Source organism: Emydura macquarii, unplaced genomic scaffold, assembly GCF_026122565.2.
Source record: "Emydura macquarii macquarii isolate MOO-44397 ecotype Brisbane River unplaced genomic scaffold, CSIRO-AGI_Emac_v2 contig_1027, whole genome shotgun sequence".
Lineage (NCBI taxonomy): Eukaryota > Metazoa > Chordata > Testudines > Chelidae > Emydura > Emydura macquarii.
Window position 1 is genome coordinate 5,183,714 of NW_027131164.1, and position 15,483 is coordinate 5,199,196.

The window sequence follows — 15,483 nt, forward strand, 5'->3', positions numbered from 1 at the left end:
TCTGGTGATCTCACAGTGCTTTCCATGGACTTATGTAGGACGGACATATGCACTTATACTAATGATGGTCTTAGAACTCTGCTATGTGAAAGCAAGGTCATGAAATGTATGTACTCTCGCCATCACTTGGAATCTTTAAATCCAAACTGGCTGTTCTTACGAAAGGTCTGCTGTCGGGGCTCCATCTTGTGAGGTGCTGAGCACTCTGGCTGCAGTCCAGCAAAGCATGTAGGCCACATGCTTAACTTTACTCACGTGAGTAGCTCTGTTTACTTCACGGTGACTTGCATGCTTGAAGTTAAGCATGTGCTTAGGTGCTCTGCCTGGTTGGGGTCAGCGTGCTAAGCCGGTACCAGTCCTAATTCAGCCACACGTTAACTGGGTGAAATTCAGTAGCTTGAGTTATGCAGGAGGTTAGATTAGATGATCATACTGATCCCTTTTGGCATTAAAATGTACGAAGCAATGAAACAGGTCCTAACCCTGCTGAGTGGTGTTTGCTGTTTCACAGCAGGGAGGCAGCAGCAGCAGCTGCATAAGCTGTGTAGAGGTGGGGTTAGGATCACTTATGGCCCCTTCTCCCCACACAAAGAACCAGGGAGGTGCTTACTCTTAGGTTAAGTCTGTGGCATGCTTTGGAAGTCCTTTGGATGAAAGGTGCGATGAAATCTTCTTCATCATCATCATCATCATCTTAATAAATGTCCTTCCAGTGCTCATTTCTCTGGCAGTCCTGAAAATTTCCAACAAATTATGTTTATTTTTCTTTTCCGATGACTGGTGCTCCATATGCGGGAAGGAAACCTGAAGTTCCCTTCCTTTAACACACTGTGCTCCCATCTGTACCTTCAAGACTTTGAGTCATCCTTCCAGCCAAGAAAAAATAGACAAGATTCCTCTGATGTTGTTTCTTAATCTCCTGAAATGCTCCCTGTTGAGCTCTGTAATGCCTTCCTTTCTCACATGGGCTGAATGTGTGCTATATTCACAGTGCTCTCAGCTTCTGCCACCCCCAGAGTATGGGGCTCTGTCTTTTTGCTAATGCATGTGTAAATATGTTCAATGGGCTTTGAATCACGTCCTTAGGGAAGTCAAAGGGTGTCTTTCCATTGACTTTGGATCATGCCTTACATTTTTGTTTATATTGTACAAAGTCCCAACCCTATTTTTAAAAAAAAATCCATTTTAAATGTTTGTTTTCAAGAAAACCCTAGCAGAGTGTCACCCCATACCTCGATGGTTGAAGCAGTCTGTGATGGGGATGGGAAAGGAACCTGTTGGCCACACTCTGTGAGTGGGACGGAGGACATCAGCAGTAGTGGAAAGGGAGCTCTCAGTGAGTCAGGGACAAAGACAGACTGTGGGGCCGCTGTAAGGAACCCAGAAGCCGCAAGAGAAGAATCTGAGCCCTCACGGTCTGAAGAGGATGTTTTTTCCAATGTAGGTGAGTGCCCCCATTAAACCAGCTCACCACAGAAGTGCCAGACTTTGGGTAGGGGAACATTCAGCTATTTCTGTTAACCTGTCTTTTCTTTCAGCCTGTTCATTGAACGGTGTTGACACTAGACTTTTTCTCTAGGACTAAGGGAAAGTACCAAAAATGGGGGGAAGGGGGGCGTCTGTGGAGGGAGTCTGTCTGTATCCAAACTTGGGGACGGATTTCTAGATGTTGCCTTCCATTTTGGCAGAGGCAAATTGCAGATGCAAATCAGTTAGTCTTCTACCTGACCTAAACTGCAGGTGCAAAACTGAGCCTGTAAAAGTCAAGGCCTAGTCAAGAGGCAGCATGATCCAGTGTGTAGGGCACTGGACTGGGACTGGGACTCAGGAGACCTGGATTCTATTCCTATCTGCCACTGAGCTGCTGTGTCAGATTAGACAAGTCACTTCTCTTCTCATCTGTTTCCTCTCTCGCCATTGGTTTGGCTTCTGAGCAGGGACTGTCTTTCACCACATTTGTACAGTGCCTAGCACAGTAGGGCCCTCCTATTCGTTGTGGTTTGCAGCCGCTACTGTGTAACAAATAATAGTAAGGGAAGACTGAAAGTTTGGCATTTAGTATCTTTTGTTTCTCTTCCTAAGTTCTGAGAGTGTGTGATAAGAAAGTTGCAAAATAAAACAAAGGTAGGTTTGCTATAGGTGGTACCTCTTTTTATGGTTATTCTTTTAAAGTCTACTCAGATCAAATCAGTATCTGATTTTCTTTAAAGTCAATCCTCTTGGATTGAATTATACACTAGGCAGTAAGCTGGGGGGAGTGGTAGATACCCTGGAGGGTAGGGATAGGATACAGAGTGACCTAAACAAACTGGAGGATTGGGCCAAAAGAAATCTAATGAGGTTCAACAAGGACAAGTGCAGAGTCCTCCACTTAGGAAGGAAGAATCCCATGCACAGCTATAGACTGGGGACCGACGAGCTCGGCAGCAGCTCTGCAGAAAAGGACCTGGGGGTAACGGTGGATAAAAAGCTGGATATGAGTCAGCAGTGTGCCCTGGTTGTCAAGAAGGCTAATGGCATATTGGGCTGCATTAGGAGGGGCATTGCCAGCAGGTCACGGGAAGTGATTATTCCCCTCTATTCGGCATTGGTGAGGCCGCATTTAGAATACTGTGTCCAGTTTTGGGCCCCCCACTACAAAAAAGATGTGGACAATTTGGAGAGAGTGCAGCGGAGGGCAACCAAAATGATTAGGGGCTGGAGCACAGGACTTATGAGGAGAGGCTGAGGGAACTGGGCTTGTTTAGTCTGCAAAAGAGAAGAGTGAGGGGGGATTTGATAGCGGCTTAACTACCTGAAAGGGGGTTCCAGGGAGGATGGGGCTAGGCTGTTCTCGGTGGTGGCAGATGACAGAACAAGGAGCAACGGTCTCAAGTTGCAGGGCGGGAGGTCTAGGTTGGACATTAGGAAAACGTTTTTTACTAGGAGGGTGGTGAAGCATTGGAATGGGTTACCTAGGGAGGTGGTGGAATCTCCATCCTTAGAGGTTTTTAAGCTGAGGCTTGACAAAGCCCTGGTTGGGATGATATAGCTGAGGTTGGTCCTGCTTTGAGTGGGGGGTTGGACTAGATGACCTCCTGAGGTCCCTTCCAACTCTAATATTCTATGATTCTATGATTCTATGACTTGTCTGCAGTAACACAACAGGCCAGAGATGTAAGATAATATAACTTAAGACTCCTTTACACTCACAGTCCATTAAACTTGCTTAAAAGATGTACTAATATGAAAGGGATGTTGATACAACCCACACACTCATAAGCCAGAAAGTGGTTACCCTACTTTAATTTTCAGTGTCAGTTACTTTCCTTGCTCCATTCCTTTCATTGGCCCCCTCGGGAGGGATGTATGTGTATTAACACCATTTCATACTCCCTTCAATTCAGGGTGTCAAATTCCCAGCTGATATGTAAGGAGGGTTGCATGCATGTAAGTCGGTGAGAGTTCAAATCTGAGTAAGTCTAGAATGAGTCTAAATCGGTGTAACATGCACTTTGAGGGGGTCAGAAGAAGATGTAAACTTCCTCCAGACTTAGGGTATGTCTGCACTGCAGTCCGAGCTGTGACTGCAGCATAGGCTTTACCCGTGCTAGCATGGCTAAAAACAGCAGTGTAGACGTGGCGGTACAGGCTTCAGCATAGACTAGCAATGCAAGTACTTATCTAGGATCCCAGCGTGCTTGCACAGTCTATGCCGAAGCCAATGCTGTCACGTCTACACTGCTATTTTTAGCCAGACTAGCGCAGATAAAGCTAGTATGGGTATGTCCACCTATGCTGCAGTCACCGCTCAGGTTGCAGTGTAGACATATCCTAAGTTTTCCAACTTGCTTGTCCTCCCAGCAGCAGCATTCTCCACAGAGTTGGAGTGGAGAGAGAATGAAATTTGTAAAGAACAAGATTAGCAGATACATTCGGAATGTGTGTGTTTGAAGCCACATACACACATTCTGAATGCCCTGTTTGGGTTTGGTTTTGTTTTTTAATCCAGGAACATGGGATGTTGCAGAAGTAAAAGCTTATCCTGTGACCTTTGGGACTTTACCAGAGCTGTCCATGGAGTTAAGTGAGTGGTCTTTCTGTGGACACTTTTTATTCACTTCCTCATGAGTTTTCCATCACCCACATCCCCAAATATTCAGACCCTTAAATGCTCCCCACCGTTAGCTATATTTCAGTGTTTTCTCTCACGCCTTGTTCACATTTGAAATCCAATGCTCCAACCTTTCAGTGACTGACTTCAGTGTATTTCCTTGAACACAGTCCTAACTTTTGTGTCATCCTGGTATGACTTTAAAACTTGAGATGCGCCCTTACCAGTTATCTTAAGAAACACATCTAAACATAGAGACTAGCAAATTCCACCATACTGAGCAATAAGTAACTGCACTTTAGATCAAATAACGAGGAAGCACCCTACCCTCCTCAGATATTGCTCCGCTACTAAACTCTTTCCCCATAATCCCCCATAAAAAGTTGGGCTTTGCAATATGTTCTGAAGCTAACAAATTCAGGCTATTTCAGACCAACGGAGAAGGACCAGGAGTTAAAGTTGAGGGGCCCGTGTGGAGAACACCTTGCCAGCAGCATGCTCCTTTTCTACATTTAGGGAATTTCAGCTTGAGAGAGCCTCTGCTGATTGCAACTGTGGGGAGAGAGGTAGTCTTTCTTGGTCTCTCCCATTCCCCTTCAGCTTCATCTGTGTATTCTCTAGTCTCACCTATATTTGTCTGTGCCTCTTCTTTTGACTACAGAGGCCCTAAGAGATGCTGGGTTGAAGCAGTGTCACAGTAGACAGCATGACACTGATTTATGCTATGTAATACCGATGAGCGAAAAGGTGGATGTGCGGTTCATATTCCTGAATTGCCCATTAGAATATTTTGACAAGACTGGTCTTACATTTTTTGCACACCAGAATCTCCCATTGACTTCAACAGGAGTTTTGGATGCACAAGGAATGCAGAATCTGGTCCTAAACATTTAGGAAATGTTAAATGAAAACATATATACATACATTATTTTGGCTTGCACAGGTCAACATATATGATTTATGTAATTCTGCTCCATGGTAAGACATTTCAGATATATATGTACAGTGTACAACTTATTCAATCATATATTTTCCAATTTTACAGTAACCAGTAGTCTGAAGCATCTCATAATAGACACCACTATACAGACAAAAATCATTGCTCTCATCTGCATTAGTGAGTGCATGAAAAAGTCAAGCTGCTATAGAACAGAACTGCACAAACAAAACAAATATTTAGGGGAAGGTTGGGGGAAAAAAGCCACAGAAACCTATACAAATCATATTCTTGGACATGAAGAAGAATAAGCAAGAAAAAATATTATGAGAAGAGCTAATCCATAATACAAGTAGCTTAAAGGTTTGATGTGCTATAAGGAGTTGCTCAGCACTTGTATGAGTGAACTCTGCTGTTTCAATTATTTGCAAATAATCATCAAGAAAAGCTTTGGCTTCCTTTTTTCTGTGAGCTTTTTCTCTGACCTACTTTTCATTACATGTAAAAAGAGATAACTAAGGGCCTGAATCAACTCTCTTTCAAGTCAGTAGGAGTCTTTCCATTGACCTGAAGAGGGAGTTGGATCTGGCTTTATACCAGGTGTATAATGGATCAGGTCTTTGTTCCATACAAACTGAAACTCCAGTTTGACATCCCTAAAAATCATTTGCCAGCAAAACAGATTACATCTATGGACAATACATGTTCAATCACTGTTCAGAGGGATATTCTGATCGTAATTTAATCATGTACTGTCCTTGTCCAGCCTTTTTTAATAAATTCAGTATTATGAGCAACATAAATAAATTTTTGCAGCTTAAATTACATAATGCCACAGCTGTGCTGTTCAGGAAAGGATTAATTGGCCTTAACAATGTGAATATACTTAAGTGATTGTTTTTTATTAAAAGGCGTATTTGTTTCTATTCAGGTAATCTGAAGAGTAAATCATCTCAAGACAGCCCCTCCAAATATTGGAATGCCAACTTATCCTTCCTCACAGTGGACGATGCATGGCTTGGGCAGTGTATGTTCAGTTTTCTGATTCATTGATTTGTTTGTTTGTCTATGAAGAGATAAGAGTAGGTTTCTTTTTGCCTTTGTGTTTGAGCATAAAAAATAAGAGACCATCTACCAAGTATCTTTTGGTCAGTGAGACTCTTTGCTTGAGGAAGGCAAGCAGGATTTAGTTTGCAGTCTGGAAAATCAGGTCCCATCTGAATTTTACCCTAGGTACTGAGCACCCTCAACTCCAGCTGAAATCAGTAGGAACTACAAATGCTTTACACCTCCAAAAATCTGGTCAATGGTTAATAATATGGTCAATTATTATTTAAAAGTTCCTTCTTGCTTCTTTAATAAATAACACCTTAGTTTTTAAAAACTAAATTAAGTTAAAAATCAAATGTACTTTTTAGCATTTATCCTTGTTGTTTACTTTGTGCACTTCTATCCCCTTGAACAACGTAAATAGACTACTCAGTTTTACTTTAGTTACAGTACATTTCTAATCAATTTCTTTTCCAGGTTCTTATGCTCTAGCATAGTGCTGCAGTGTTTGGGTTGCAGACACTCCAGGGAATTGTTCATCTCTTTGTTTTTAAGTTTCTGCTGAATTTTTTTAAAATTCGCAGAAACATTTTTATTTCATAAAAACTTGGGTTTTGCAAAACCTAAATTTGGGAGTAAATGTGACTTGACAGTATCTCTTTAAAGATTTGTTTTAATAATAGAATGTCAGCATGAATTTTGAGGGTTTTTTCACTTTTGTTTGTTTAAACCACAGTGTTAAAGGGACACTGTTGATATGATTTCTGTATTTTAAAAATGTGATACTAATCAGCATAGGTTATTAAAATTAAAAACAAGTTAACATTAGATTTGCTTTTTACTATTTCATAGATTCCAAATCCAGAAGGGACCATTGTGATCGAAGTACTTTATGTATTATGTTTACTTTTCTCACTTCATTCAACTTAGATGGCGAAACTAAAGTGGACACCATGTAGTTGATTTCACATCTTGGTTCCCATGCACTAGCACAATGCTGGTATGTTTGGGGGGAAATGGTTTCATTAATATTTTTATAAAAAATTCATTAAAAAATTAATATGAAAACTTCTGTTAAAAAACAGCTTTTAAAAACCAGAACCTAAATGTGGGACCCTGTTAGTGTTCTTTAAAACATAAGGGGTGAAATCCTGGACCCCATTGAAGTCAGTAGGAAAATACCCATTGACTTCATTGGAGCCAGGATTTCAACCAAAGTTTTCTACTGGATAGTGTTTGAATATAGAACCTCTGGAAAAGACCTATCTGTATCTTGAAAGGTGAGGTTGGCACAAGTGGTAAGGGTATCTGGTAGCTTCTTCTCTTCTCCTTTTGGCTAAGATCCAGTGGAGTATCTAATTATACTTCTGCTGTTGGGAGACTCTGTCCTGCTACTGCATGGAAGATGGACTCATGATCTCCTCCATCTTTAACTATTATGGTCATCCTAACTAAAGATGAATCCAGAATGATTGACTGAATAGAGGAAGAAGATGTTATCTGCTGTCATCTTTCTATTTCTGCCCAGCACTAATTAAGATTCTGGAACAGACACAACAGCTTGCCTGTCACAAGATTTAATAAATAACATATTTTATTAAAGAAAAACAAGCGTTCCCAGTCCATAACACTCTGTTTATTTATCTTGATGGAGCTGTTTAGAAGTGCCAGCCACTGCACACTATAACTTTCTGAGCATAGTTCTGGCTACACATGAGCTACATGAAGGAGGATGGCAGCATAGGTGGCACTTCCATTGGTATTTCGTTGTATTTTATTGGCATATGCTACAGTTTCAGCATTTTGTATTTGATTCCCAGTTGGATAGGGAAGCAGAGCTCCCCTTCCAAAGAATAGCATCTCTGCTTCCATGGAATAACATCAAGTTTAACTGACAGCTTGAATATATAGCAACAAACTCAGCAGCTGTTGCTATTTTCTGTGCAGACACATTTTAATTGAGAGAGGAAATGGAAGGTATTCTGCACACAGTAGTAGTTTTTTGTAATGTATTATTATTATTATTACTATTTTTAATGTGCACGGCACAGTTTGATCAGATAGCAGAATGAAGGGGAATGTCACTAACATTTGAAGAGCACAGGATGTTACTAGTGCTAGACATCCAGGTGTATACATTCAATCAGTTCTTTTTCATTTCTCTAGCAATTATTTTGATCGGACTTCATAGTGATTAGAGCAAGGGACTAGAGTCATGAGCCTGAGGCTCTATTCTTAACTCTGTCACTGACTCATGGGCAAATCACCCTCTCTGCTCCAGTTTATCCATCATAATAATAATGATCTACTTCACAGGCGATGGGGAGGGTTGAGACTTAAGTCCAAACTACAGTCAGTGTGACAGCTCATCTGGCAAGATGACTCTGGAGAATATAAAACATTCTACTAAGTAAATATAGCATTTTTTATTGTCATGCGGTTTATCTTTTTATTGGAGACATAGCTTATTAAAACTATCTTGTGTGCTAAAGATGGATTTCCTCAGAACCTGTAGGCTACCACTGTTTCTCGTGACTTGCTGTCTTCATTCTGCAGTGAAGTCAAACTGCATTTTAATTATTTCGTGTCAAGGGAATAACCAGAATCCATTCAAACTAAGAAAAAGTCTCCAGTCTGGGATTCACCTATGACTTTCACATGTAGCAAATAATTTCAAAGGAACCTTCTATCTGGCTGACACCAGTTCAGACATTTATAGTGAAACCTTTTCATCTGTAACACTTATAAGTAAATCTTAGATGGGAATTTCTTGCCTGCACTAAATAGATGCTAGTTGCTCTCCAAGTCAATGTTCTTTGGTACTTGGTTTTGTCGTCCTAGCAGGAAAACTTCTACACTCACTATAATACAGCCCCCTTCCCATAGCAGGTATTATGCAGCAGCCACATAAGGACTGACTGCAATGGATTGGCAGTGCAGTCACTCCAGCTACACTGAGGGTTGTGTTTCACCAGATCAAGGTGCTCCCCTTGGGTCTCACAGGAACAAGTTGGACACCTGGAGGAGAAGAGACCCTGGTTACATAGGGTCAAAAGCAGCCGTCTCTAGCCTGTAGAGTGTAATATTTTTAAACTCTTTCCTGAAACGCTATAGTGACACATCAGAATCAGTTTCCCTCATAAAAGGGTTGTCGTGCACCCAGTGTGTTGCAACTCTTATCTTGCCACTTCATCCAGCTACATCTTTACATTCCACCTATTCAGCACTACGACCCCTCTTCCCATCTATTAGGGTAGACAAGCGGCATCCTCTCTGGCTCCCCCCATCTATCCACCAGATCCCACTGCTTCTGTTCCCTGCCTGTTAGGTACTTTTTCTCCCACTCCATCTCTCATTACTTCTTCTGCCTGCCAGCCTGGAGGGTAGCTAAGTGCCCTCTTGCCGTGGTAAAGTAACAGGAAAGTAAAAGTTGGGCTTTTGTTACTCGAGATCGGAACAGCTTCCTGCTCACTGTAGAATCAATAACCTCTGATAATGTTTATAATACCTTATGTATACAGCAATCCTGAAGGATCTTCAAGCACTTAACAAATCACACAGTATGTATAGAAATCACTTCAGTTAGCACTGAAATGCTCTCCAAATGGCATGTTTATGCTCTTTAACAGTAACTCTGAACAATAGTTTAGGACAGAAAGTAAAGAATACTGCTGTGTCCACCTGAAACTGCAGGAAGATATGGGTAGATAGCAGTAATTAACCAAACTGGAACAAGCCAGAACGTCACAGTTAATGGCACTGCTCTTGTGAAAATGGCCAAAGGATTTTTTAATGACCACAATGGCTCATCAGGAGCTTGGTCTTACATAATATCCAAAAGACAGCACCTTCAGCTGCACAGTATCCTCCAGTGCCACAGGGAATTGATTCATTACTGACCCAGAGGGAAGCATACTGCTGGGACACTAAGCGCCCTTGTATTCACATCCTAAACAGAATTGTAATAATTTCTGTACAAAATATGCCCTCTGAGGTATCATTTGAAAATTAATAACTCACTGAGTATTAATATTCTTGCATCATGTGTGTATGTGGTGAGTATTGAGAGTTATGGATATGTGATAGATTTATGACTAAAGTGTATATAAACCAGGCGTGTCAGGGGGAACTGGTAAAACAGGTCTACTTAGACAAAGGAATGTGTATTTGATCCTCTGACTAGCCTGATCTTCAGGCAAAGATAACGAAGGTCCATATTTACATATAAGCAATAAACAGGTCCAGCAAGATAGCAGGGGGAGGAGATGGCAGGAAACAGAACAATTTGCATTTCAGCAAACACAAGTGGGAGAGGAAAGAGCGTGGCGCTTCCTTCCCATCAGACTTCATGTCCCCTTCCTCACAACTTGAATAAGCTTTACTTTCAGGGGTAACCTATAAAAGAATACACTGCAAGGTTTACTGGTTTATAGAGACAGAGGGACTGAACCCCAAGCGATAAGCAATTGAAGCAACTGATTGTATACAATAATACTATATTATAAAAGTGTACAGAGGTGAGGTCTTTTCTGAAAGCTAATGACACGCTGGAAATTAATATTGTGAAATGTATGTATTAACACTGTGAGGAAATGTGGATACTTAATGATATGATGTTTTAAAGTCTATGGCCAAATAGGGACAAACAGGTTCCTTCCCAGACAGGAGAGAAGGCAGCTATTTACCTATCTTCTATGTAAATTATGCATGGTGGAATCAAAACAATGGAAGGATTATTTACATACAGGAGGATGGGAAGCCCACAGGAAGGGAAGAACAGCATGAGATCATCCTGTCTCTTGAAACAAAGTCATTGAATTTTGGGAAATATAAGCAAGGACAGAAGCCACCTTTGGCATCCATCACTAGACAGACACAAGGGAACAGAGCTTTTACAAGCTGAGAAAGATGGATTCTTCAACCAAAGGGGGTTGAAGTTTCTGGAAACTGAATATAGGTGAGAAACCTGCTTAGGCAAAGATTGTAACTTCCTAGATTAATTTTTAGACTTTTAGATGCATGTTTTCACTTTATCTCTTATACTTAAACTCACTTAATATTCTGTCTCCTTTTGTTAATAAACTTGTTTTACTATTAATCAAAACCAACAGTGCTGTGTTTGAATTAAAGTGAATATTCACTCCAGTCAATGTGAAAATCTGTGAGTTTTGTGTCTTTAGAGGAACAAATGGACCGTATCATTTCTCTGAACCGTCCAGGAGAGAGCTGGACATTGCAGAGCATGTGGTTTTGTGGAAATTTGAGATTGGGAGTGTGTTGGTGGGGTTACCTTACTGGTTGTAACCAAGGCTACTGGAGGCCAGAGTGTGACTGTGGTGTGTTGCTGGGAGGCTGCTGCGGAAAGAGTTGCTGGACTAGGGCTGCAGTTATATATACACACTCAGGGTGTGAGCTGCATGCTTGTAGGCTGGCTGTGAACATCCCAGGCAGGAAGTTACAGTAGCAAAACATTTGAGGCACTCCAGGTTGCAGGACAAGTGATGACACAAACTTTCACTGGCCTGGATTGTACCCCTGAACCCCATCACAACTACCTGCTTAATCACCAGATTTTTTCCTGTAGAAATACCTTGGTTTTTTTGGAAGTCTCCCATTGAACCATTGACCAGGCCAGCTTTACCTTCTTTAGCTTCTGAGAGATGGCCCAAGGTGGTACAGTTGCAGACCTAACAACATTGGTTGTTTACTAAGTAATGTTTCTGATGCTATTGCAGGAGGGTTTAATGCAGCTAGAAGGTAAATGTACAGTAAAACTGAAAGGGTCTTAAACCAAAGCTGTAGAATAAGTACATTTAATTCTTTTTCCCCCTGTAAAATCCATCAAGTTATGAAGATTTTTATAATGAAATTCAGTTTATTCTGAGTTGTTTAAATTCAACTTATGATATAATAGCTTTGAGAATAGTGATGTTGAGGTAAATAATAGTAATAACTGTGTCACTAAGACTCTGATCCTGCAAAAACTTACTACATGCTTAGCTTTAAGCATATCCATAGTTCCAACAGGGAAGTGAGTCATTGGGATTACACACATGCTTAAAGTTAAGCAAGTGGGCAGTGGTGTACCATGGGTATCCGGCGCCGGGGGGGCCAAGCTTGAATTTGCACCCCCCTACCTCACGCTTACCCCCTCCCGCCACAGGGCAGGAGGGGTCCTGGTGCCGCCCAGCAGTTGACCTGGGGACGGGGAGAGGTCTGCACCTGTGGGGGGTGAAGCCTCCCTCCCCTTCCCGCACGCCACCGCCTCTCTCCCCTTTCTGCACTTACCCACAGCGCGATGCCCGTCTCTCCTGCCCCAGCCCCGCAGCTTGGACGGGGCGACCTTATTCCCTGGCCTGGGGAGAGGCGGTTGGCCTTCTAAGATGCACGGGGGCGGAGGGGGGAGGCACAGGAGCGGGAGCAGCTGCCCCTCAGCCTTCTGCGCCCCCCATCATCATGAAGGGTCAACCTGGCACCCCTTCCCGCCCCCCTCCGCCCCTGCACTTATCCACTGCTCCAGCCCCGCAGCGTCACCGGCTTAGACAGGGTGGCCTTACCCCCTGGCCTGGGGACGGGAGACATTGTGAAGGGCCAGCCCAGCGCCCCCCCGCAGTCCAGCACCCAGGGGCCTGGCCCCCCTGACCCTCCTTGGTACACCACTGCAAGTGGATGGGTATTTGCAGGACCAGGGCCTGAGTTAATCCATTACTATTAAAATGATGGTTTATAATACATGCTCCTTATGGTATATTCATTCTTACTTTCACTCCACCAGACGTTTTCCTCACACTGGTATTCACTCATAGTTCAGTAAGTAATACAGCAGGCAAAGTTAAGTGTAGCTATACAGAATGGCTGTCTCATATTCACAATTTATGATAATCTATTCCTATCTCCGTCTAGATCATTCATTTGGACCTTTGCCTTCATCTATTCTAGATTTGTTTATTTACCCAAATTATATATACTTAAATTGACTTTTTGTAAGACTGTGTATTAGAAAATGTTTCTTTCCTTTTGATGAAGAAAATACATTTGTGAGTGTCGAGGACGTTTTTAAATACAGAATAGTTGAGCAATAGGTTTATTATCATTATATTAAATTGGCATCAAGTTGGACAATGCAACCTTTTGGAAAATTTTTCTTTTATCACTAGTAGCAGGGTTTTGGTGCCGATGCCTTTTCAGTTTGAAGAAATTTTTTCTGCCAGATCAGGTCTTATCTAAATTGGTTGATTTTTCAGGAGTCGTGATAGATTAAAAGTTTTCTTTCATATTTTAAAAATCCTTTTCTCTGTTAAGATAAGGTCTGAAATTTTTAGAATAGAAAGACTTCTAAAAAAGAATCAAACAGACCTTTCACAATTTCATGCTGGTTGTTTGCCTTTTGCCCTTCACTCAGCTTGAACAAAGAAATTAAACTAGTCAGTTTTGCTTGCCTTGTTTTTGATCACTAGCACAATGATTCTCAGAATGGTTGGTGGACCACTTATTGATAGTCTGTGAAGAGCTGGCACATATAGGGCCAGATTTTCAAAGTTTCAGGCACCTACATTTTCAGATAATTGCCAAGGGGGATTTTCAAAGGTGCCTAAACATATTAGGCACCTAACTCCCATTAGAGTGAATTGAAATCATTGGGAGTTAGGTGCTTTTGAAAAACCCAGTAGGCTCCTACATGTATCTTTAGGCACCTGAATAACTTTTAAAATCTGGATCATGATGCTGCTTTTACTTCTCCTTGTTTGCAGCTATGAGAAACAGAATTGATAGAAAAGGGAGATGAAATCACGATAGTGTGACTAAATTATTTTTAGAAAAGACACATTGCACTAATGACATTTACAAATGCCTAAATTCTTTCCTAGTATTACTCTTCAGTCTGAGGAATTGCTTTAGTTGCTATGAGGATTCTATACCGTTGTGAATGAAAGAGGAGATGGTTCGGGAAACAATGTCTCTGTTAAGATCTGGACCACATTGCAGTGCCAACCCCTGGTACTAACATCATGCTGCAGTTGCTGCAAACACGTCAGGGAATCACCTGAAAATAAAATGTTCTCAATGAAATTAAAAAAAAAAATCCTTGAAAACATTTCTGTTAATGCCATGTTTTGTAAAGCCTGTTTCTCAAAGGGGATGGTGAAAGAGCTTTTATAGAGTGTCTGTTTGTTTTTGTGTCATCATTTCATTGTGCTTCTGGCCTGAAGAATTTAATCCCCTGTTGTGCATTTAACTTTCAATTGATACACATTTTTAATATGTTACAAATACAGAAAATCCCTTGTGCAGACAATGAGATGTTAGATGCTTTATGTAATGTTTGCTTTGTGAGTACAGGCAGAGGAAGTAATGTTATAGATTTGAATGTAATTCATTCATGTGCTTATATTAACAGATGATCCCTTAGCAATTGACCTCAATTCTGATTGGAATGCTCCCACGGAGGAGTGGGGAAACTGGCTGGGAGAGGAGACATGCGCAGGACTAGAGAGAGTGAAGGTGAGGGAATGACATAAGTGAATGTGTGAGAATCACTCATTCTGAATTCTTAGTTGTCCTGACTCATATGTTCAATGAAAAGCAGTCAAGGGTGACCCTGGGCAGGATGTGTGGAGGAGCTGCACTGCAGCAAATGATCTTTCACCCTATGAGAGGGTGCACTGTGTGCTCACCCCTCCCTGACCTTTTGGGGTATCTAATGCTGCAGTTGGCACAGGCATGGCATTCCCGTGTCATGCTAGGACTGGCCCAAGGGCACAGTGGGAGGAAAAGGTTCCTTGTGCCTATTTCTCCACCTCCTACTGCCATGTGCTCATTTTTTGGGGCTAGCTACAATCCAGCCTCACAAATTTGAAGTCAGCTGATTTCTGTGAGTTTATCGTCAGTGTGGCGGTGCTTTCATGGGCAGTCAGTGTTCAGTCTGTGCACGGCACGTTTGCCATGTTGCAGAAAAGAACTCCTACTACTGAAGCTGACATTACAGAAGGTCTGAGCCTTAACAGTGATTAAAGTCCACGGCAAACATAAGTAACCTGTTTTGACACCTTCCCATTTTGTTCCCAGTTGCGTATTCAAATGAGAGAATTGAGTGAAACTGACGTTCACAGCTTGGGCAGACAACCCAAGGCACAAGGCTTGCTGATTAAACTGCGACTAGAAACCAGGCAAAAGCTGCCAAGTTTATCAGCTAGTCCAGGCAGGGCTCTTTGGGAGTGGCTGGAGAAGTTTTCTGAGCTCTTTGCAGACAACCTTCTCAGACCCACTCAGGCTGCTTGTACATTAATCAGAGAGTGGCTCTAAAGAGATTTTCCATAGAAGGACCTGCAGATCCATTACATCAGCACGTGGTCCTAGGGAAAGCTGTCCCCAGCCTTCTCTAAGAAAGGATACTGGGTCTTCA

At 41.9% G+C, this 15,483-nt stretch overlaps 1 protein-coding gene across 4 annotated transcripts in view; it reads left to right on the top strand.

Annotated features, from left to right (window-relative positions):
* LOC137150809 (protein LYRIC-like) overlaps positions 1 to 15,483 on the top strand; it is a 62,565-nt gene that overhangs the window by 36,140 nt on the left and 10,942 nt on the right. For 3 of the 4 annotated variants that reach the window (XR_010919067.1, XR_010919068.1, XM_067544863.1), the window contains exons 5-8: positions 1,205 to 1,444; positions 3,992 to 4,066; positions 5,962 to 6,057; positions 14,479 to 14,582. Coding sequence is in view for 2 of the 4 variants with exons in the window: in XM_067544863.1 (XP_067400964.1) it covers positions 1,205 to 1,444; positions 3,992 to 4,066; positions 5,962 to 6,057; positions 14,479 to 14,582 (515 nt within the window). In the remaining 2 variants the exon portion in view is untranslated. Of the gene's footprint in view, positions 1 to 1,204; positions 1,445 to 3,991; positions 4,067 to 5,961; positions 6,058 to 6,932; positions 7,057 to 14,478; positions 14,583 to 15,483 lie in introns of those variants that run through there. The other variant, XM_067544864.1, reaches the window with a different exon arrangement.